At 31.2% G+C, this 23,916-nt stretch overlaps 1 protein-coding gene across 1 annotated transcript; it reads right to left on the reverse strand.

The window, feature by feature from the left end:
• Nucleotides 1-665: 665 nt before the first annotated feature.
• LOC111635212 (uncharacterized GMC-type oxidoreductase Mb1310-like) lies at nt 666-23,916 on the reverse strand. The gene is made up of 11 exons (XM_023380109.1): nt 23,817-23,916; nt 14,281-14,486; nt 12,044-12,233; nt 6,449-6,580; nt 6,018-6,139; nt 5,398-5,568; nt 4,897-5,044; nt 4,656-4,816; nt 4,000-4,177; nt 3,215-3,437; nt 666-825 (listed from the first exon to the last, which is right to left on the reverse strand). Exons 1-11 carry the CDS (start codon nt 23,914-23,916, stop codon nt 666-668), a joined length of 1,791 nt encoding a protein of 596 aa, XP_023235877.1.

The raw sequence follows: 23,916 nt of genomic DNA on the forward strand, positions 1-23,916 counted from the left end.
TTAAACAAACATTATTACGAATATCGTAAATAACAGTTCACAAATGCATATACTGTATAGAAATATTTTTTGAAGGGGGAAATGGTCTTCACAATTTAAAATCGATCAAACACGCTGTGCTTGAATGCTCGTGTAAACGCGCGCCATCTATCGTAGGATAAATGTACTATGACAAAAACCTTCGCGGGAGTGTATTAAAAAAACTTTCCAAAGTTTCATGGCAATCGTACTATGCCACAAACCTTCGCCGGAGTATATTAAACAACTTTCCAAAGTTTCACGGCAATCGGATAAACGGTGTGGTAATGCATGAAGGACAGACAGACACACACACATACATTTTTATATATATAGATGATGAAACTGATTGCTTTGGTATCAAGGTATGGTTATAAATGCACATCCCTGGATATGCTCCTGCTCCTCATTGATTACTTTTAAATCACTTTTGTTGTATACAATGAACTATTAATTTAAATAAAAATGATTTTATTAAATTTTGTAAAATATATTTTAATATTAAAGTTTCTTTTATAAGAAAAGTGTAATTTAAAATAATTTCATATTATCTATCTAAAACTAAGACAAATGTTAATATACAATACAAATTTAACACAAAATATCAAAAACAAATGTACAAAATTATAATAAAATTAATTAAATTGCTAAAAGTATTGAAAAGTTAGATCTTTTCCAAGTGAATCAAATTTGATAATATCAGCAGCTTTCTCTCCAATCATAACTGCTGCTGCGTGAGGGTTGCCTGATACCACTAAAGGCATTACTGAACAGTCTGCAACTCTTAAATTTGGTATACCTTTCACCCTGTAAAAAAGTAATGTTTGAAATTATTAGTAAGCTTGCTTTAAAAAGTAATATGCCAATTAAATGTCTTAACAGTATAATTATTATTTTATGAATCCAAGAGTTGAGGAGGTTTTAATTATTGATTCCTCTCATAATGTTAGAGAATAATTTGAATACAGCAATGATGCTTTGGTACTTTAGAGCATTCAGAACAGACAAAATTAAATTTAGTTTTTCTTAACTGGTATGCCATTTTGTTCGATATGATTAAAAAAAATTCAACAATGTAAGATGCATCACACATTTGGATTAAACTGGTTAATATTAAGAGCATAGGCAAATATTAAAATTATAATTTTTTTTAAGGTTTCTATTTTTATAAAAATAGTTTGGAAGAGCAGAGACTAATTTTAAATAATACTAAAAATCCTTTATATAGGCTTCACTTGCATTATTGTGATGCATGAAAATTTCTGGTCTTACATTGTAAATATGTCTATTTTGTGTTGTAAGGTTTCACAATACTTTACCCAATTAATTGTGTTTCTTAGCTAGATACTCCATGTAAACAATACCATCCCTAAAAATTGTCTATGTTACTTATCTGTATAGATTTTTCTGAATTTTAAACAATGTATGATGTGATGCACTCTTTTTTTTTGTTTTTTAGAATAGCATATACAGTAGGACCTCGATTATCCGGACTAATTGGGGATAAAGGTAGTCCGGATAAGGAAAAATCCGGATAATCGAAAAAATACTTTGTATTTTAATGATAATACAACACGTTTTCTTTTCGATGACATATAGGTAATATTAAAAGTAAATACTGCATTTAAATCGTGATCAAATTTTCAAGAAACAAACGTTCGTATTGAATTTGGACTACTACAGACCAACGCTAACAGACTACCTATTGTTTAAAAGGCCCGCTGGTGGCGCAAGAAGACGGATTTTATAAAATAAAAAGCAGTTGAAACTGCATTTTTATAAATAAAAATTTGACAAACTTTTTATCGTTTTATGAAGAGTAAAATTTTTTCGTCCCGTTCGCAGCTTTTAAGTAATGCATAAACCTTCGAGACGCGAGGCCCTTTGGACCGCGAGGCATAGGCGGTGGCCCACGTCGTCCATGCCTTACGCTGCCCTTGGTCATAGAAATGATGTAATTTGAATATAAATTATATATAAATACGTATGTCAAGTTATATTTTTATTACTACATAAAATATATTTAAGAGTTTACGACCACTGTGCTGGGTGAGACGTTGTTGAAACAAAAAAAGTTATGCATTCCATCACGTACATAAACAGTGTCGTAATTCGCAAAGTGCAAATCAGCAAATTCGTAAAATTTTGTTTATTTTGAACAATCCGGATAATCGAAAATCCGGATAATGGAGATTCTACTGTAGTTGTAGAGCAATTTCAATTTTTTTATTCTGGAGATTTCCTCACATCTGCTGGAGCTGTGATCACTGCTTAGTACAAAATGAGGATAGGTTTATGTTAAAATTTGACTGTTACGCAACAATACAACACAGCAAATTAAAACTGGATATAAAGACCAGACACAATTGACAAATAAATGGTAATGGTAGCATGTTTGTATCTTGCACTTCATGCTGCAGGAGGAGACATTATTTAGAAATCCTTGTATTAATGTCCACAGATGTTTTCAAAGTCTTTGTCAAATGTCAAAATCAAATGTCTTTGTCTTTTTCTTTAAGACCCAATCGTTCAAATTGAACAGGCTATTCGACGTCATTAACTAAGCCACAATGGTTGAGAATAAATCTTGTGTATGATCGTTTTGCAGGCAAAATATTTACATGATTAACATAACTTCACAGGCGGTATTATTCACTGCCAATGCAAAATGTTTAACTATATTATCATTAATCGGTATTTGTGATATTAGCATTGGAATGTTTTTACCAATACTTGTACTAGACATTCATTTCTGATAAGTATATAAATTAGGTTGTTTCATAAGGTTGTCAATCAGCTAATATTAATTTTGACATCTCTATAAAATTTCAAGAAAGAGTACTACTTAAGTGAAATGTAAATAAGTATATTTGAATATATTTATAAAATCAATGAATGACAAGAGAAAAGTTAATAAGAGAATTAAACAATAAAACATGCATATAATATAATGCATAAAGTATAATGTTAAGGCCGCTGCTAACATAATGAATGTTTTGATAAAATTTGATGTGTACTGTACCTATTGTATCATTGTATATTTTTTCAACGTAAGATTTTCATTTATACTTTTTCTACATTTATTATATTCTTATAAAACAAGATTTTTCATTATATTATAGAAAATAATTAAAAATGGTTTAAAGATACATAAAAACATTAAATAGCTTTTAATTAAAATTCAGTTGTTAATTACCTTAATTTTGCATCAACAACAGTACTTGGATCCGTAGGACTTCCCATTTTGCAAGTACCAGCTCCATGATACAGTGCTATACTAAATACCCTAAGGATGCAAGCAAGGTATTCATCTGATTCTACAGGATAATGATCGCATCTCGGATATTCAGACTGCAATAATTTAATGCCAAGTTTCTTCAATGCACTTGTTTCTCCAAAAGCCATACACGTTTTCATTCCTAAAATCAACAAAATGATATTTTAATCAATTTCATTATCATTATAAAAAAAAGAAGCAGCACATAGAGAAATTGCCACGTGCTTTCGATTCATATTAAAATCACTGCATACAAAATACTCTAAATGTAATATTTATTTTGAAAATACACTTGCATTTCATTATATAAAATGGAAAGCAAATTGGTGGCAGATATGCTGAGGTAGTTAAAGTTTTAGCCTATTGCTCTGATGGGTCCAGAATCAAATCCGAGCGAACAAACTACCTAAGAATTTTTCATGAGCGATTTGTTCCAAGTAGCTGGGCTCCATCCTTCACCACCTGGGCGTCCCTACTGTTGGCCTGGCCAAACCCAAAATGAGTATGGTTAAAAGAGACCTCGTAAGTGCCCACATGCCGAAATAGCAAAAATTAATTAAGGTTAAACAATTTTCATTACATTGACTTCTTCTCTTGACTTACCGTACAATAAACACATAATAAGTATGATATATTGTATTAGAAGTTCGTAGGAATGATATAAGATTACTTTTAAATTTACATTATAGTACAAAATGTATTACCTTCTATTAAAGCTAACACATCTTCAACTTTCGACAGATAATTAGGATTGATTCGAGGTGTGTCATGAGGATTTTTGGATTTTAACAAGACACATCCACGGCTTTTCGGACGCATAAGGATTGGGTTACAAGTGATTGTATGTTTCAACTTATATTTAACAAAGGCTTTCAAATATACCTATAAATACAACATTATTGTTATTGCTGGAAACATAATAGTGTTTGTTAGTAATGAAAATAAAATATTTTATTATACATAAAATTAAGAATAAAACATTTTTCTAAATCGATATGAATATTATTTAGAAATCTGAGAGAATAATGAGATATGGCAGATCATTCAGGTATTGTGTTGCTTCCTGGGAGGACTTTCTGAGAAATGTCTCTGTTTAGGTATTAGTCACGCGAAGAAAACCGTAAATTTCACGTAGCCCATTGGTCAGGCGCGAACCCTCTACCAGTTTTTAGTGGTCTTTATCCACTCGGTCACTGATGGGTATACATCAGTCAAATTGCATGTGAATTTGGTAATTTATCTACAATAAGTATAAATTTTAGAAATTCGAAATACCTCTCAACTTTTAAACTATAAACTTTAAAAAAATTCATCATTATTTACAAATGGCTGAAAAACGTAATAATAATTTTATTCTCACGTCTTTATTTAGATGTCCTCCTGGGAACAAAAGAGCTAGACCCGCATCCGACAATAGAGAATTTGCTAAAAGTACTATTTGAACATCAGGCCAATTTTTCTTCTCATATTTAGTATTAATAAATCCAATTACTTCTGCGCCACTTAATGAAGTTAAGCGTCCTAAATTGTAAAGAAATATTATATGTAATATTTAAAATAAAACCTGCAAATTATAAAAAAAGTCATGGATGCAAACTCACCTTTACCAGAATCCAAGTATAGAGTGTAATCAATTTGATTTAGGGTCAGCTGATGAAAAGAGTAAGGTTTCTCAATAGTAAATATCATAGGTCGCCCGATATGATCGTGAAAATTTTGTCCAACAGGAAGATCAGCAACAACAGGGATCTATAAATGCAAAAAAACAAAGGATTTATTATAATCCAATAACCTTTAAGTTTTTTTTTTATGGCTCGGATATAGAGTCCATGTTAAATTATTTCTTCAAATTTAACTCGATACTAAACGCATTAATTATGTAAACAGAGAGCACGACAGATGAAATTGCCCTTTATTGAAAAATTATGCGTAAAGGAAAATTTCATCTGTCATGTCCTCTGTTTTACTGGAATTAGATGCAACTTCATTACATAATACTATCATGTAGGTGTAGTCACACATTAATTTTGAAGAAAATAACAGCGAAAAGAATTAACGCTATAATCATGCTGGTCATTTATATAATTTCAAGTAAAACTCACTCCGAGGTCTGATAAATGTTCTTTTGGTCCTATTCCGGAAAGCATAAGCAATTTAGGCGTATTAACAGCTCCTGCAGAAATAATAACTTCTTTTCTGGCATAAGCGATTTTCGTAACGTTATCCTTTTCATATGCCACACCTTTTGCCTGTTTAAACTTGTCGAGTAATATCTAAGAATAAAAAGAAAATCTGTTGTGAAAAAAACAGGTTTATTTGAAAATCTACACCTCATATAAAGAAATACTGACAAAGCCCATCAAATTAGCATTTAGTATGAAATGCCAAAGATTTTATTTTTAAAATTCATTATTTAAATGACTTGGCTATAAAAAGTACACTATTAACATATATATATAATTTTAATATAGGTTTATTTATGACGCTTAGGTCTTTTTTTCAACTCTTTCTGTCCTATGAATATTAAGAAGGCTTTTTAATCAAAGCCCATAGTGGGTTTGGCTAGGAATGGACTACCACTAAACATTCTTGGAGCCATTTGTGAAGCTTAAATAAGCATAATCAATGAGAAAACAAATTAGCACTATTTGAGAACTATTTGTTATAACAACAAATTTTATTGGGGGGAATGAAAAGAGAAAGTAAACAAGAACATTTTTACCTTTGTTACAAATGCTGAACTTATCAGCCGAAAATTTTTTCTGCATAAGATTGGTTTTATGAATGCTGAATAAGAACTTAATCTCTTTCCTTCTCTTATCGTTCCTTGAGTTGCAAAAAATTCTACAAAAGGAACAAATTTGAAAATTATAATTGCAGAAAATGAATTCACTTCTATAAGTTTCCATAAATTTATTGAAAATAATATTTATTTATTTTATTTTAATAATAATCACGCAACTTTGACAGTACAAAGCTATTTATTTCTGAACTGAAACTTGCATAAGAAATTGATAAACGCAAGTAGGATGCAAACTCATGACTTTAATAACAAATAATTACGTCTTAAGAAAATTTAAAATTACGAATTAGTTGGATTAAATTTTGTAAAATTACCATGTATATAACAGAAATTTAGTTAAATAAACTTACGATCTTGTTTATCTGTATTGAAATCTCCAATTTTGTATCCCATTTCAAGAACAGAGGCTAAGAAATTCTTTAAGACAGGAGAGTAGAATGGGGAATGCGCAACAGTCATAGGTCCTCCTGCACCATGATATCCTGTAATTAAAGAAGAAAATTAAGATTAACTTCAAATTTTGGTTTTAAATTTAAAAAGTTATTATGAAAACTTCGAAATTAAACGTTGAAATTATCTAGTATTTCGTTAAATATATTAAATATAGGACTTCTATTTTATGTAAGCACTATTTATGTATAATACAGGCTATTCATAAAACGAATGGTAACACAGTGGTCAGTGGATAAAACCACTGAACAGTGGTCGCGGTTTTGCGCCTGATCAACCGATTGGCCACGTGGAGATTTCCAGGTTTTCTTCACGTCTCTAACACTCATAGAAAGTTCTTCCGAGAAGCATTGGAAGATTGTTCACGTGTGGCATTGCCACATCACATCTTTCCATCCAACTAACCAACGATAAAGGAATAATTCGGTTTTACAGATGCGTAACTCTGTCAGTTTTCGGGGAGAATGTTTGCATGCATCGTATTTAGTCATCATCGTCAGCTATTCAAGTTTCATCTCCTATAGGGTTAAAATCAGTGGTGCTCTTCTTGGGTTCTTGTGTTATGATTACTATATTTGTTGGAATTTCTGTTTATGCCTGCTTGGCGATACTATATTGAACGTGCTGCGGATGTGGACAATCACCTCTTCTTGTCATCACCCCGGTCCCAGATCTAATTTCATGAGATTCCCCCCAAAAGGACATGTAAAAAGCATGCTTACATACCAAAACGGTATGATCCCTCTGAGATCTCCGGGAAAGAACTCCATTGCATCGTATATACTGGATCGGAACTGGAAGGAGCGCGACTACTGATTGGATGCTAGGTGACCAGAGGTGTGTTTATTGAGTGACGCACATCACACATAGATTTTTTCGCTTCCGGTTGAGTCATAATATGGTTGTATGAGGTAATAAAAACAGAAAATACACATCTATGAAACTCCACCATTCTTTTATGAATATCCTGTATATTCAATTTGTTTGTAGTACGATTTACATTTAAATCTATTGTACTGACAATTCTAGAAATTCATCTGGTTAAGCACCTCCCGAGAGCACTAATCGGGCCGTCCATAAATTACGTAAGGGCGATTTCGGGGCGACCCCACACACCCCTGTGTAAGAAATCGTAATGCAGTGGAACCTCGGTATACGACCTTAATCCGTTCTTGATGTTTGGACTTATACCGAATTGGACGTATACCAAACCAACCTTTCCCATAAGAAGTAATGTAAAAAATGATTAATCCGTTCTCATGTAAAAAAAAATGGCTGGCTTTAAACACCTCGCTTTCCTGGATAGTTCCTGCTTGATTTTTCACGAGATCAGCATGTATCTTTTTAGCTTTCTCGCAAATAATTGCTTCCGATACGCTATCTCTAGCACACTGTTTTTCAGTTATCCAAACAAAAGCAATTTCTCGACATGATTTAATGTCTTCGATATCTGTTTAGAAATTGATTTAACCCCTTTCGCAACGTTAGCAGATTCAATGTCTTTATTTTTCACGATTGTCGATATCGTTGTTCTCGGAATACGGTATGCAACAGTTAAAATCTCGAACACGCGTGCCACCTTCATATTTTTCAACAATCTTTTTTTTTCAGTTCCATTGTGATTCTAGTCATGTTTTTAGTTTTCTGTTGCTTTTCATTTGCCTTTTTGCAATTGATGATTAATAAAAATAATAAAATTTTACTTACAAATTAAAATCAGAAAAAATTTAACAAAGTTATAAACTGTGGCACCGCGAACGTCTAGTCGGGCCTAGTACACCGATAGTGCTACTTGTTCATAGATGGCGCGTATAATTGAATTAAGTCATATACCGAACAATTTTTTTTTCGTCCAAACAGGACGTATTCCGAATTTGACGTATTCTAAAGCAGACGTTTACCGAGGTACCACTGTATTTTCTTTGATCTCCCCGTCCCCGTCCCCGTCTTACGTAATATTTTGGCATGATTTTATAGAAAGATTTTAACCAAAAAAAATTTTTTTATGAAACCGAACCTTAGTATTAGAAACCTTAGGTTCAAAATATATAATTATTAATTAGTTAATTAATATGTACAGTACTGTTATTTATAAAAGACTTTATGTGAACAAATTTAAAAATATAAAAATTTAATGAATTCGAACAAACAATTTATTTTAAGAACAATGTTGCTGTTGAGAACATATCACACAGGAATACTTTCAGAGGAAAAAGGTTGTTTTATTGGTATGGACGGATATGCATTTCGGGCTTAATGCCCCTCTTCAGTCCTGACATAGTGACAGTTAAACCAACATGACTGGTAAGAAGATATAAACATAGTTTAAAAAAGGGGAAAAAGGAGCTAATAGTTCTTTTGGCTCCACACATATACATATTAGGATAGTATAACATGTGCTGTAGGATGTGAAAAAATTCTGATGAGATGTGCAGAGAACATAGACAAGTTAGGAAAGGTTACGAAAAAGTGAGTGATCCTTCAACCTCATCTTTGTATAACCGGGCAGAAACTGGTTTTTGCTTTTGCTCTACAGAAAACATAGACACCATATGATCTATCATTGTCCAATTTACGATCAAGATAGATTTATTCTGAAATTAGAAATTTTTACGCTTGGTTTCAGGTGGCCATGTCCACTCGATAAGCTTGTTCAGAAATCACTGTTTCATGCTTTTTACAATTATGTTTAAAAAATATGGAAGAAAAGACTATTTATAATTTATAATTTCTAGTTTTACATTTTAGTTTTCACTAAAAGCCGAATACTAATTTTATGTTTACTTTATATCATGTATTTTGATTTATGTATTCTTAGTGTTATACAACCCTTCGGAGTGGGCACTTATTCTAATAAAAAAACAAGAGAGAGAAACCACCACACGGCCTTTCTTCCATAAAAGGCCGTGTGGTGGTTTCTCTCTCTTGTTTTTTTTATTAGAATAAGTGCCCACTCCGAAAAAAAATGTGTAGAGCGTGAGTTGCTAGTGTTATTATTTTATCACGTCACACGAGATGGCTTTAGTACAACGAGCGTTCTTAATAGAAACGGCCACATTAAAGCCAAAATCAAAACTCCACCACTCAACGAGATTAAAAATTAAAAATAAAAATATTACGTAAGACGAGATATATTACCCCCTACCCCTGAGTAAGAAATAGTAAGAAATCCTTGACCCCATCCACCCCAAAATACCTAACGTAATTTATGGACGGCCCCTATCTATGGGAAACTGGCCATATTTAAGTGTTAGACCGCGAAAAAATCCGGACAACGTCACATAACCAATCCGTTGATGAGATGCAAACCCACGACCATTCACTGGTAGGGTTTGGTCAAAACTAGGGTTTTTCAACCGGGATCCCGGTTGTTTTTTTAACCAGGAAAATATCCCGGGAAATTTTTCTCATCCCGGGAAATCCCACAAATTTCTTAAAATTGCACTTTTTTCTTATTTTGTGTTAAGGTTGAGGAAATTTTGCAAATAGAAAGTGTAATTAACACATAAACTGTTAGAATACATTTGTATTTATTAATTTTAAACCTACTTATTATATTTTTTAAATTTTTGCTCGTTACGGCATGTCACAAATGGTCAATAATCAATATATAGCTTATTTGTGGTAGGACTCTCAAAATTCTTAACTGTAATATCTGGAATAATTGTGCTTATGCTGTCTTAATTTTTAACCATGCGCATTAGCTTCGATAAATGCGTAACGCCAGGTTGTGCAAATTGGGCAAGGGTACAAACGAGTACGAAGTCTGCAAGTATAAAGTTTTTCTTCTTAACATGATTATTAAAGACAAACGAACTGCCGAATTATTGGGCTGTGATGTTTCTATTAAAGCAGTCGAGATAGACAAATCAAGAATACTAGAGAACAAAAGAAGTACTACAATTTCGAAAACGAACATATCTTTCAGGATACATGTGAAAAACACATAATATTTGTTTTCTCTTAAATGCATTAAACACGATTCCAATCACATCAATTGAATCGGAAAGGGCATTCTCAGTAGCAAGACTTTTCATTACTAAAATAAGAATGAAATTGAGTGATTGGAGTATTGACCATCTTTGCTTTTTAAAATCTTATAAAAATTTACAATATTTTGTATTATATTTTATTTAAAAAACGAAAATTATTTTCTGAGTTAGAAGTTTTATCTAACTTTTGTAAGTTCATTTTTTTTTAATTTTTAACTCAATTCAAAGCATTTTGTTGTTGTTGTTGTTGTATGCAGTTTACAGCAAACTTTAATAAATTTTTTTCTATTTGTGAAAATTTGTACGTAATTCAAAGGTAATTTTTAATATATATCTTACACAGCATTATTAATATGATTTTGGAGATTGCAGAACATATTAAATTACTTTAAAAATGGAAAATAATTATATAATTTGATTTCATGATATTTTGTATATCTTAAAAATAATTAATTCTGTCTCGGGATTTCCTAAAATTCCAGGAAACAGTTCACTTTTATCCCGGAATTCCGGGACAAGCAAAAGACCGGGAAATGAGAAACCCTAATCAAAACAAAATATCTTTATTTTCAGGTAAAAATAAAGATATTTCATTTTGACTCTTGACTAAGATCTACTCTACTTGAAAATCAGAAACTACACCAGTATAATAAAGCCTATTAATAAACATGGTCCAAGTGGACAGGATATACGCATTGTATATTGAATGCATAGTTTATAACTGGTTTATGGAGAGCAAGTACAGTGGAACTGTTAGTCTGATTTATTGTTTAGTTAAACATTTCCATGTATGTAATTTGACTTGTGTAAAATTAATAATTTTAACATTGCAACCTATGGAGAGTTACGAGTACAACTCATGGAATCTGTAATCGTCACACTAAATTGTAATAAAATCTTTGTCTCAACTATTCAGGTTGTCAAAGAAATTTAGACAATATAATCTAATATGCAAATTGCATTAATATTAACTCCAAAATTTTCTCACATAACTAATTAGTATCTCTAGAACCGATCATGACTATCCGCGATATATGAACCATTATGAGCCATGCCCAGTTGTGAACCATTGGTTCACAAGTGTACATGAATCATAATGGTTCATATATCATGTGCATGACTCATATATCGTATGCAAGAGTGCATGGCTCATAATGGTGGATAATACTTTATGAACTATTACGAGACAATACCCACTTGTGAACCAATGGTTCACAAGTGGGCATTGGCCCGAAATAGTTCATAAAGTATTATCTATTTCTAAAGAATTAAATTAAAATAGGTCTATTTATTATTACAGAATTCCACTTGACTATTTAACTTATATTGTTTTCTTATTCAATTGTGCTATTTATAAACGGTTTGTATAATTTATTCTGTTTATGCTTATTTTATTAATTAAAAGAGTGGAAAATTTAATGATGCGTATATTACGTAGAATTTATTATATTGTAAAGGACAATATAAAACAATCAATACATCAAAAATAAATAAAAAGAATACCATTTAGTAGTAATTCCTTGTTGGTATTATCTTCTGATTTAATAAAATAACCGATTACATCTTTCCAGCTCCATCCAATAGCTCCTTCCTTTGCCCAATTATCAAAATCCATTGGGTTGCCACGAACATATAAATTGTAATTTAGGACGCTCGTTCCTCCCAGTACTTTTCCTGTTATCCAACGTGGTGCCTACAGTGTAAATTTATTACAAATACAGTAGATTTTTTAAAAATTTAAATAAATAATACAAACTAAGAAAAATCATACGAAAACAATCTAAAAATAGGCCATGACAATTATTTTTACTGTAAGAAATTTAAAAACTTTCTAATCTAAAATCGTAATGGAGTGATGAGATGAAGCAACGCAACACATGGGCGATCAACAAAAGGGGGAGTGCTTTATGGGTTGAGTTTTATGGAAAAGTATTTAAATATTAGATCTGATAATCTTTACGAGACGTTGTTCAGATGCGAACCCGCGACCAGCTATCAATGTTCAGTAGTTGATTCTACCCATGATGGGCACTCTAAAGATGTAAAGTCAAATGTAATATATTTAATGTATTACTGTTTAAAATTCTTTTTATTAGTAAAGTTAAGGAAAAATATGCAATACTAGAGATTGCTGTACATGTTCCAATGCGATTTCCCAAATATCGATTCTAATTACGGTACTAACTGCAAATGTTAATGTGATAAGCCTATATGTAAAAGGGCCTAAGAGTTCACCATTCTATAATAAATCTTAACATAGTTTTATTTTATTTTCTAGCAAAAATAATTAAATTAACTACTTGACAATTGAATCCAAGGTCGGATTTGCACATAAGATACACGAGCTGCAGCTTAGGGCCTTACATTACCATAAAAGTCATTTCGTACCAAGGAGGACTTCTAGTTATGTTATATACTGTGAAAAAAGCCCAGAAAACTCTGGAAAACTATTTGGTGGAAGAGAAGGCCTGTTATGTATAGTTTCGGTCCACAAGTCTAAGTCCATCCCTGATGGAAACTATATTTATAGTTCTATTGTTTAGTTAAATATATTTCATGATGTTTGTATATATTTAATTTTTAAAGTTTAATATTACTAAAAAAACGTTTATAGAATTTCAATTATACTATTATTATAAATATTTCCCCAGAAAACATAAACTTAAGATAAATAATCCTAAAACACAACAGAATAATAAAAAAACAAATAGCATTAAGTATATTGGATTTCCATATATTAAAGGATTACACGAACAAATTGATAATGAAATAAGCAATATGCACTTTAAGTTAGCACCGTCATACCAAAAAATGTATACAAAATTAAAACAGTTCGAAAATGAGAAAAAACAACAACCACCAACAGAAACTAAGAACGTTGTGTATAAAATTCATTGTACTTGTAGCAATAATAAATATTATATAGGAGAAACAAAAAGGAAATTAAAAACTAAATTAAAAGAACATATAGCGGATCTGAAATACAATAGACTAAATTCTGCCTTCCATGATCATTGCACCATGAATGATTGTACTGTACGCTTAACTGGGGGAAACAAAAAAGGGGGAGGAGAGGTCATCCCAATGAGTTTGTAAAAAGAGGGAATTGCATGATTTTGATGAAAGACAAATATGTCAATTTTAGTATTGTTGTAAAATTAATTGTAAATGTATAAGAAAAATTTGAGATTGTTTAAATTTTATAACAGTGAAAAACAGATAATTAGGTACGTACTTCATTGTATTGTTATCATGTAAATGTATAAGAGAAAATCCATATAAAAAAGGTTTTTAAAATATTTTAGATAATATAAAACCGTATGTTTCTTAGATTAAAGTGTGTTAAGGGCCAAGAAGTTTTTGTAATTCCATAACAACAAGTAAACATAGGTGATGGAAATCTGTGGTTTTAATATCTTGATAGCCTGTAAATTAAAAAGGTATATTTTAAAAAATAATAATACCTAACATGTTTGTTGTTTATAATTTTATAATGTTGTAACTTATGAACTTTTGTTTTTAGTTGGCTGAGGAGGAGCAATAAATGCCCGAAACGTGTGTAAATAATATCAACACGTATCAACTAAATAAAATTTGATGATAAAAATTGCCAAGTGCCTGAAAATAAATACAATAATAACTTGTGTTTGAATTACTACTAATAAACTTAAAAGATGATTTGAGTAATAATAAATTATAGAAAAAGTAACTGATGAAAAAAATAAATAAAATTTACTTACGTGGTTATCGTATCCAAAAAAACTATGTTTTTGAGGTTCCATTCGATAGCCCCAACTCGTTTTTGTCGATAATAATTGTTTCAAAGGGAGGAGGGGGACATCAGATAAGAGGCTTGGTTCTTCTCCCGCTTCTAGAAGTAATACACTAGATTTCGGATCCTCTGATAATCTGTTAGCTACAACTGATCCCGCAGAACCACATCCGACTGAAATTTTTAATTTACTTTCAATTATCAAATGATTAATACTATCGAATTAGAAAATTAGCAATGCATTATATGTGTAGGAGGGTCCCTCCCGATAGACTTTCTATGGGCCACAGGACCGTATTTAAGTGTTGATATAATAATGAATGTCTAAGGTACAGTACAGTAAGTCCCAATTGAAACGTCGAGAAATGCAAAAAAAAATTGGGGGTGTTAGTGTGTGGGGGGAACGATTTTGTTCACTCTGTTTGAAGGTTAATAACTCCTGTGCTTTTTGGCGAAAATTTCTGAAATTTGGCAGGGAGGTTTGCTTATTAGCGGGATTGGTTATTAAATTTTGGTAATTAAAGGTCAAGGGGGTGAGGAGATAAAGGGATCCATTGTATCGCCAGTTGGATCGGACTTAATGACGATTTTACTCCTAATTATAGTTTAAATTTTTTAATATAAAACCCATCCCTACATTCAAAATTAAGCGTTTTGCTTTTTTATAATACTTAAAAAATACAAAACTTTTTAATAATAAAATATTATCAGATGGCACTACACAGTTTTAAATGTTGCTGGTAAAGTTAAGCAACTCGTTGCTGGATTTTCTTAATGAAAATAGAATAATTTTAAGAACAAAATTTATTTTTGAGCAATTATCTATTTAATAAATGACTTAAATTTCGACCACTTTGAATAAATGAATTCAAGAACAATTGAATTTCTTCAGTATTTTTCTTAAATAAGTCATTGTCTATATCTTTTGATATAGGATAATCTTCTGATAGGATTATAATTATAAAGATAATATCAATATAAAATAGAACGATCGATAGTTTTAATTTCTTTTTTCATGTTTCGCTGATTATAAATATTATTATTAATACTACATTACTATTTCCTTAATTAGAATCTTAAGAAAACTTACAGATTTTGTGTCATAATTCTTGAGAAAAATTATGCAGTAATTGATATTTAAATACGATTTGTTCTTATTTTTGTTGAAACATTTTGCATGATTATGTTTTAATCTTTTGATTTAGCAATGATAACAATAGTGACAATGTCCTGATTCTAGTTTTTAATCAAAACGAGACATAGTGAGTGGTATTTTATAGCAAAAGTAATTGAAGTGTACATTATATCCCTATTCATACAAGCAACGTTAGGAGTGTTCAGGTATTACATCAGTAAAATTTTCCATTTTTTAATCCCTCTTCTCCTCACTATCATCAGTCATTAGAAATAAAGATATCCCTTCCACAATTATGTCTTCAGATCAGAAGTTAAAACCCTTCACAAATACTTGTACACATGAATTATTTTCAGAAAATTTTGTTATGACTGGAGAGAAAAATTAACGCAATCTTATGTCATCAAAGACTCTCTCATCGTCAGCATCTATCAGCCCCCTTCCAAATAAACTGCTGACGTAATACTTCAGGGTCCCTTATATATGATCAAAGCTATCAGTAGGGGACTGGGAATTTTATCACAAACCTAGGGAAGAAGTTAGGAGTCCATAGTGTTACTAATCTATAAACTTAATTTGACTATTACTAAGAGAAAATACAATTTTTAAGACTGCTTTTTATTAATAAACATTCTACGTATTTCATTTGTTCTAGTTCAAAAAGAAGATGGCAAAGGGGCCCGCTGTATCTCTGGCCCTATAAAATCTCTACGGCCTGATAAGATATAAGATTTTAAATATTAAGCAAAGTAAGTTTAACATTGTTAGAACATTAACTAAATTGACGACATTATTGACTAATCTACACGAAATTAAAAGGTAAATTAAACGTTTTTTTAGTTAATTTTACTTTTTAAAAACTTTAAAACGAATAGAATATAATATTTATAAAATGAGTATGAAAGAAATGCACTTTTTATTTCGTAAATTTAGGTCATACGTATCTTAATATCGACTCAATATAATTATAATTACAAGGAAAACAAACCTCAGCGATCGATAATATTTATCAAGTAAAAATTTATAAAAACTTGCTTAAATATCATTTAGGTAATCAGAAATAGCTGTTATATAATCAAGAATAATTACATTTATAGCACTTAAACTGGTTAAATAAATTGTAAAAAAATGTTCTGCTTTTTTTAAAGATAAAAAGAAAACCAGCTAAGACAGGATTTTACGATAAAATTAATTTCGATCATATTATCTACTTATTAATAACTTTAACAAATAATCAACCTCAATATACATATATTTAAATTAAAGAAATAAACTTTTTATACTAATAAAATACATTAAATAATTATCTCAACAACTATTTGGTGGAGATATACGAGGATTATCAAACTGTAATGGAGCCAAGGAAATCGAGATCACATCAAAAATCGAAATCATTTAAACCTATATTTAATGGAGATAAGAGAAAAACACTATTCTACACCTTTAATTTTACTCGTTTATTTTTAAATGAAATTTATTATAAATTATTTCTATGTATAGTCGATACATCTGCTTATTAAGGACATGGAAAAATTCATTGATACTAGAAACGTTTTCAGCTAGGTTTTGCATCATAAACTTATGTAGAGATAAAGCAACCTTCTATTTTATAGATTTTACGATTAAATCGTTGGATATTCTCATTAAAATAGAGATAATAGTCACGCCACCGCTAGGGAGCAATGGGTACAACGCTAAAATTAAAGTTTCTTAGTATAATCTGGTGTTGCTATACAAAGTAAAAGAGCACTGTGTGAAAGGCATCATGTAGAGGTACTGTACATGATGCCAGGGCGCCCGCAGACTATCAAAAAGACGGGCACAAGCTATAAAATAAAAACGGGCATCGTACAATATGCAATGAGCTTCAAACTCTGCGATTCAACGTCGGATCAGCAGTCCCACAAGGTGGCACTCGAAGCTAACATGGCCTTGAAAACAAGGAATAAAGTTTTAGTCAACATTAGTTTCTTGAATAGGCTTGCTAGAAGTCACGGATTTCCTATTATTTATTGATAATGAAATTTGAGGCTCTCTTTGGGATTAGGAAAAGGGCAACCCAGACGAAAAGGAGGACAAGTGCTCTATATGTCCTAACGTACGGACACCCCTGCATGATACACAGAACTTTTTTAATTTTTGTAAGGAAATAGCATGCTTATTTAATTAATTGTTTGTTTGCATACGGCAACACAACATGTGGGAGGACTCACAATGGAAAAATGGCACCTAATAGGTTGACTTCCTGAAGAAAACTTTACGTAGTCAAGCTGTTAGGTGCGAGCGAACCCGCGCTCAATTATCAGTCTTCACTAGTTTTTATCCACTTACACCAGGGGTCGGCAACCCGCGGCTCGCGAGCCACATGCGGCTCTTTGGATGTGAAGCTGCGGCTCTTTAGTTCCATACGCAAATATTATTTATTTTATCAAAAAAAAAAAAAAAACATTTAAAAATCGTTCTGAATCGATTAACGAGGATTAGGCACTGCTTCTATCTCTCAGCCACTTGTACTCGCTTTTCACCGCACCCCTCCCCGTGACACGCCGTCGTCGGATGTGTTTCTATTATCTAATTTGTTGTGAAAAACACCTGACTTAGACCATCACCTCCACCATCACGATTTATTTGAATCAATATGTATGCAAATTAGAGAATAAGAAGTAAATTCTCTTGAAGATGAAAGTAGAAACGAATACAGTCGAATCTCCAATAATGGCCAATTCCCAACAATGGCGACCTCTAAACAGCGGCCACTTCCGAACAGCTGCTATATTTTATGTTCCAGTCATTAACCATTGTTTGTAGGTTTGACTATATACAGTATATACGTCTAATCTATACTCAGTTTAAGGTAATTTGTATTCAAAATTTTTTCTCTATCTTTGGCAGGCCACCCAGAGAGTAACGAGGACCTGGCAAAATACATTTTGAAGACTGTTGGTCTATAATATGTATTATTTTTTGCTAGGCCCTCGCTACCCTCATTTCTCTCAAACCAACAGCAAATTATTATGTTAAAATAAATGAAGTAAACGAAGAAATATTGTAACGAAGTTCATAATTAATTAACTGTGAAAATCAAACTACAGTCGAATCTCCAATAACGACGATCAATTTTTAGAAGCGTTTCGTTTTGAAATGTTTATAAATTAACCTCAAAACAACGGCCACCTCCGAACAATGCCCATTTTTTATGTTCCTGTCAATGGCCGTTGTTTAGAGGTTTGATTCTATTAGTTTAAATACGATTCAAAAACTCTTTAAAAGAGAATAAAAACTAAAAAACATTTAAAATTAATTATGCTTAAATTAATAATTTTCTTTTTATGCATAATTTTACAACATTTGTTAATTAACATTTTAATTAAGCTTTTTTATGAACAGCATTAACAGCACGTAATTATAATAATATCTTATAAGGAAACTCTTGACTTCTTATTAATCTAGATTTAATATCATTGTCCTGTTTCTTCGTTTATGGTTCATCAATTCGACGTATTATATAACATAATTTTAATGACTAATACTTTACAATTTTTATTTACGAAGAGTTATAAAGTTAATCCATTCATAATTAGTTTAATAAGCTATAAATAATCGAAATAGGTTCTTTCTTTTTTAAATTAATATTAAATATGACTTATACTTTAAACACGCGAACTACTGTGTTATTCTACGTGTAAATTTTATAAATTATAATCGAACCTCCGAATAACGACCTGACAGGAAGATAAAGGGGCCATTGTTCGGAAGTGGCCGCTGTTTGGAGGTTATATTAAACTAGAAATATTTTTCTTTCAGTAAAAATAATTATATATATATTGAGGGAATTTCCTATATATTTTTTATTAGAGATAATAAGGAAGTTTTTATATAGAATCTAAGTTTTATATGAATGACTTAGAGTATAAATGAAAAAGCTTTTCTGAATTGTAAGGTCATATACAATTTCAGATAGATGCCATGTTATATTATAAATTTCATGAGCGTGTTTACATTTAGCATTACAGTAGAGCGTCGTTTATCCGAATCAATTGGGGACTGGGGTTGTTCGGATAACTTATTTTTCGGATAACGAATCATGTACGAAAAAATATATTAATTTATCCCATGTTGAAATTTCTCTCCATTGCATGTCGCTTCGCGTTGAATTTTCGTCGATGTAAAGCCTAACGAAGACTATTGTATAGTTAAAAATTATTTTTTTATTTTGTACGAACAAAATAAATATATTGAAAAATATAAAAACAATAAAAAATTATACTTCAGAAGTTAATTTAGTATCAAAAACGTAAAATATTTGAGTAGCCGAAGACATAGCCAAAGATTACAGCGCAACAGCACTGGCGAAAATTTAAATTTGCCGACTGGAATTTCTTCGGATAATCGACGTTTCGGATAACCGACCTTCGGATAAACGACGCTCTACTGTATATTTAAATGGAATTTTATTAGTTTAAAAGAATACAAGCGCCTAACACTTATTTTCACCCCATTTTATATTTCGTCTGTCCGCAATATAAGCCATAAAGGCTATAGCTCCTCTACTATGGCTATATACTTCGGTGTTACTTGTTTAAGTCATAAGTGGGTGCATATATAAATTAAACAAGTAACACCAAAGTATAAATAGTAACGTATACATCATACAGCGCATTAGCCAGAACAAAGAAATGTATAAAGTATAAATTACATAGACAGTCAAACTTCTAATCGACGGCCACTAACGGAACATAAAAAGTGGTCGTTGTTTACGAGTTATTTTTTAATGCATTTTTGTTGGATGTTCCTGAAAAAATGAATGCCGTTTAGAGGTAGCCGTTAATTGAAGATTCGACTGTACAGTACAGCACATTTATATTTCACGTGCGACTTTCATGCGGCTTGAAAAAGATCAGAGACCTTCTGCCTCTGATCTTTTTCAAGCCGCATGAAGGAGTAGTAGTAGTAGTTATAAGCAAAGCTGCAAAAGCTTGTGATATACTGTACGTGGCCCGGGAGTAGAGAGGGTTTTTTCTATGCATTAGGTGGCCTGTTTTGCCAGATTTTTTAAATAAACAAAATATGTAGAATGTTTCTTTATTAATTAAAGACAGTCATAAATAGTTTTTGTTTGCTAAAAAAAATAACATTAATATAAGGGTTTAGACCACTACGGGCACTAAGTTTCCTCTGAGGAAAAATTACCAGCTTTTCCCTATCGACGACTCTGGTTAAAAGATTCCATTCTCTGAAATGAGAAGTTGAGTTATAAAAGTAATGTGAATGTAAAACGAGTTATATTTAAAATCCAATTTATTGTACTTTTCTTCTGAACGATAAATATTATCTTGTTATGTGTGTCAGTTTATTCACTTTTTAACAATAAGAGAAGATATTGTTAGAATAACTGTCGTTAAACGGCAATAGAAGTGAGTCCATAAAACATTTCTAGAGAAAAGCTTTTCTCCATTCTCTAGAAGTATTTTATTGTGTTACATTAATTGTATCCTCCAATTTTTAACCTTCGGATCTTATCCTTACAATAGTTCTGTCACTTAAGCTAGTAGCATGAGCTGCTCATTTTGTTGCTTGACAACTAATGTCTATTTTTAGCTTCGTCATCAAACATCCTTATTACACTTAACGTTATATTTTTAGTTTCGCTTCTGTCATCTTCCTGAGTTGAATTCATTTTTAAAATAAGTGAATCAACAGAAAAAGAAAATATTTCAAATTTTTAGAAATCGAAAATCCAAAACAAGCGAAAACTCTTAACGATCTCTTAAAAAGTGGACTATTCCTCTATTACAGCGTCCTTATATTACTTAAAGAAAAAATCCAGCAACGAGTTGCTTAACTTTTCCGGCAACATTTGGTGGCGCCATCTGTTTTGATATTTTGTTATTAAAAACTCTTTACATTTTTAATTATTATAAAATGGCAAAAAGCTTAATTTTGACAATAGGAATAAGTTTTATAAAAAATTGTAAATGCTAATAACGAGTAAAATCACCTTTAAGTCCGATCCCACTGGTGATATTACACACGACCCCTTTTATCTCCTCATCCTGTTGACTTTTAACCTCCAAAATTTAATAGTATCAATCCTACTAATACAGAAACCTCACTGCCAGATTTCAGAAAATTTCGACAAAAAGCACAGAAGTTATTAAGCTTCAAATAATGCCCCCCACACACTAACATCCATACATACAGAAAAACCCCCAAGTTTTTTTTCTTTGACGTTTCAATATCCCCTGAGTCCAAAAATTAAAAATATTTAGGAGTCATTTTTTGACCGATCGCTATACTTTCCCTCTGTTATATATAACAGCCGGAAAAATAATATTGATCTGTATAAAGCAGCGCTGTCCAACTGGCGGCCCGCGGGCCGTATACGGCCCGCGACTACATTTTACTATGAATAAATTTATGTTACTAAATTATTATTATTAATATTAAAATTATTTTACTGCCGTGTTTCCCCGAAAATAAGTGTCTTATATTAATTTTTGCTCTGAAAAATGCGCTAGGTCTTATTTTCAGGGAATGTCTTATTTTTTCCAGGAAGAAGAATTCACATTTATTATTGAACAAAAAAATTCCCAAGTCGAACTTAGACGAGAGTGACGTATATCCGGTGTGTCGAACTGTCGCCTTTTTATAGCGTCAACATCGGACTCGCTGACCAATTAATGCTTACTGAACCGTAGCACTATGCAAATGTCGTGTGGTTTATCAACCTTCTTGGCCCCCGAAATGTTTGGTGAAGAAAATATGGCCCCCGGGCTATGATAAGTTGGACAGCGCTGGTATAAAGTATAGTTTATAAGAATATAGTTTTCTTATTTATAAATTAAAAGTATTTTTTTTCTTTAAAGTTGTATAGCTGGATAAATAAAGTACTCTGTCACTATTGTAACTTGTAAGTTTCCTGATTGTAGAGGCATTGAATTAGATTTTTCTTTCAGATTACAATAAGATAATAGAGTATATGGTCAGCAAATATGAATAGAGAATACTAATCAAAGCTATTCTCTTTACTATTCGGATTGAACTCGAACCAGGATTCTTCATGTCGGAAACAAAACAAGGCCAGATGTCGTAATATGATAACGTAGCTTATTGTTACCTTTAGAACATATAATTATGCCAGGAATGCTTTTTTAAAATTTTTTTCAAGACTGAAACGTCGAATTTAAAATGTTACTTTCCTCCGACGTGTTTTTTCTAACAGAGACAAGAAAGGAAACACATAGCTAACTTATTCTACTGTAAATTGCTCACGAAAATACACAAATCATTTTTTGTAAATGTATACATAGTTTACCAGCCCATAATTACGTAGCATATTTTCTTTCTCAGATAAAAATTGGTTATAGAAATATGCTAATATAAATTTTATTCTAACATTTATTTTAAATTATATAATTATTAAAAAGCAAAGTTTACATACATTGTTATAAAATTCTTATTATTTAAATTAAATCCCGAGGTTCGTATATAGTTAATCGGGATTTCCGGTTTCTAAGATTTTCGTATCTGGCCTCGATTTTCATCTAACTTTATTCTCAAGATTAATGAAGGACAGACGGACGGATGACAGTGGAAATGCAGCCGAATAAATTGATAAATTCTTTAAATTAAATGAAAAAAATTTCTCATTTTATGACACTTTTATACTAGTAAAAGTATCACAGAGTGTACCATATTACCCTCATTTAGCGCACGTTATGCCCTAGGCGCTAAATGAGAAAGGTTAGCAGATAGTCATTAGCTAAAAACTGTCAACGCAAAGTTCTAATTCTTATAAAGAATTTTTAAATTTTAATGAAAGGTTTATAATCACATAACTCTTACATAAGTAAATACTAACTTTAAATGATTATTTTCCCATAATTTAATGCCAACTAATTTAGAAATTACATGATTTAAAAAATTAGAGAATGCTGAAATGCGTTTTTTGAGATCACTTCTGTAAATTACATGAATGGATCATCAAAGAAAGCAGTTGAAGGTCAGCAATAGAGCTGTAAGTTAATGGAAGAAGTATAGGAATATCAGTAACAAGAGATATCCTACGGTATCATTTACAAGAAAGGGAGATCAAGGAAGACCAAGAAAAAGGTGGAGAGAGCAAGAACACTCGAGTTTGAGAGGACCTAATCCACACTCATATATGATGACTATATGTATAAAAACAAGAATAATTGATTACTTTAACTATTTGTAACAATGTTTAAAGCATTCAAAATTAATCGTAACGAGTAACAATTTATCATTTTTCGAGCTGGCATCAACGAAACTTCGATGCTTCACTTCAAGAGTGAAGAATATAAACTATTATTATTAAATATAATAAAAATAATTGAAAAAATACTCACCCACTATATAATCATACTCCAACGGATGAGTAAAGCCGTAATGAATCAATATCCAAGAAAAATAGCATAAACAGTAAAGACGCATTGTATCGCACGACAT

This window comes from Centruroides sculpturatus, unplaced genomic scaffold (genome assembly GCF_000671375.1).
Source record: "Centruroides sculpturatus isolate CEXI.00-Female unplaced genomic scaffold, Cexi_2.0 scaffold902, whole genome shotgun sequence".
NCBI lineage: Eukaryota > Metazoa > Arthropoda > Arachnida > Scorpiones > Buthidae > Centruroides > Centruroides sculpturatus.

What these genes read in the sequence shown, in the direction of transcription:
- LOC111635212 (XM_023380109.1), bottom strand. Translation starts at nt 23,916, where the DNA reads ATGTCGTGCGATACAATGCGTCTTTACTGTTTATGCTATTTTTCTTGG. An exon ending in TTTTTGGATACGATAACCAC is followed by an intron (nt 12,234 to 14,280) that starts GTAAGTAAATTT and finishes TTTACACTGTAG; the next exon opens with GCACCACGTTGGATAACAGG. An exon ending in GTTCAGCATTTGTAACAAAG is followed by an intron (nt 5,569 to 6,017) that starts GTAAAAATGTTC and finishes TTTTATTCTTAG; the next exon opens with ATATTACTCGACAAGTTTAA.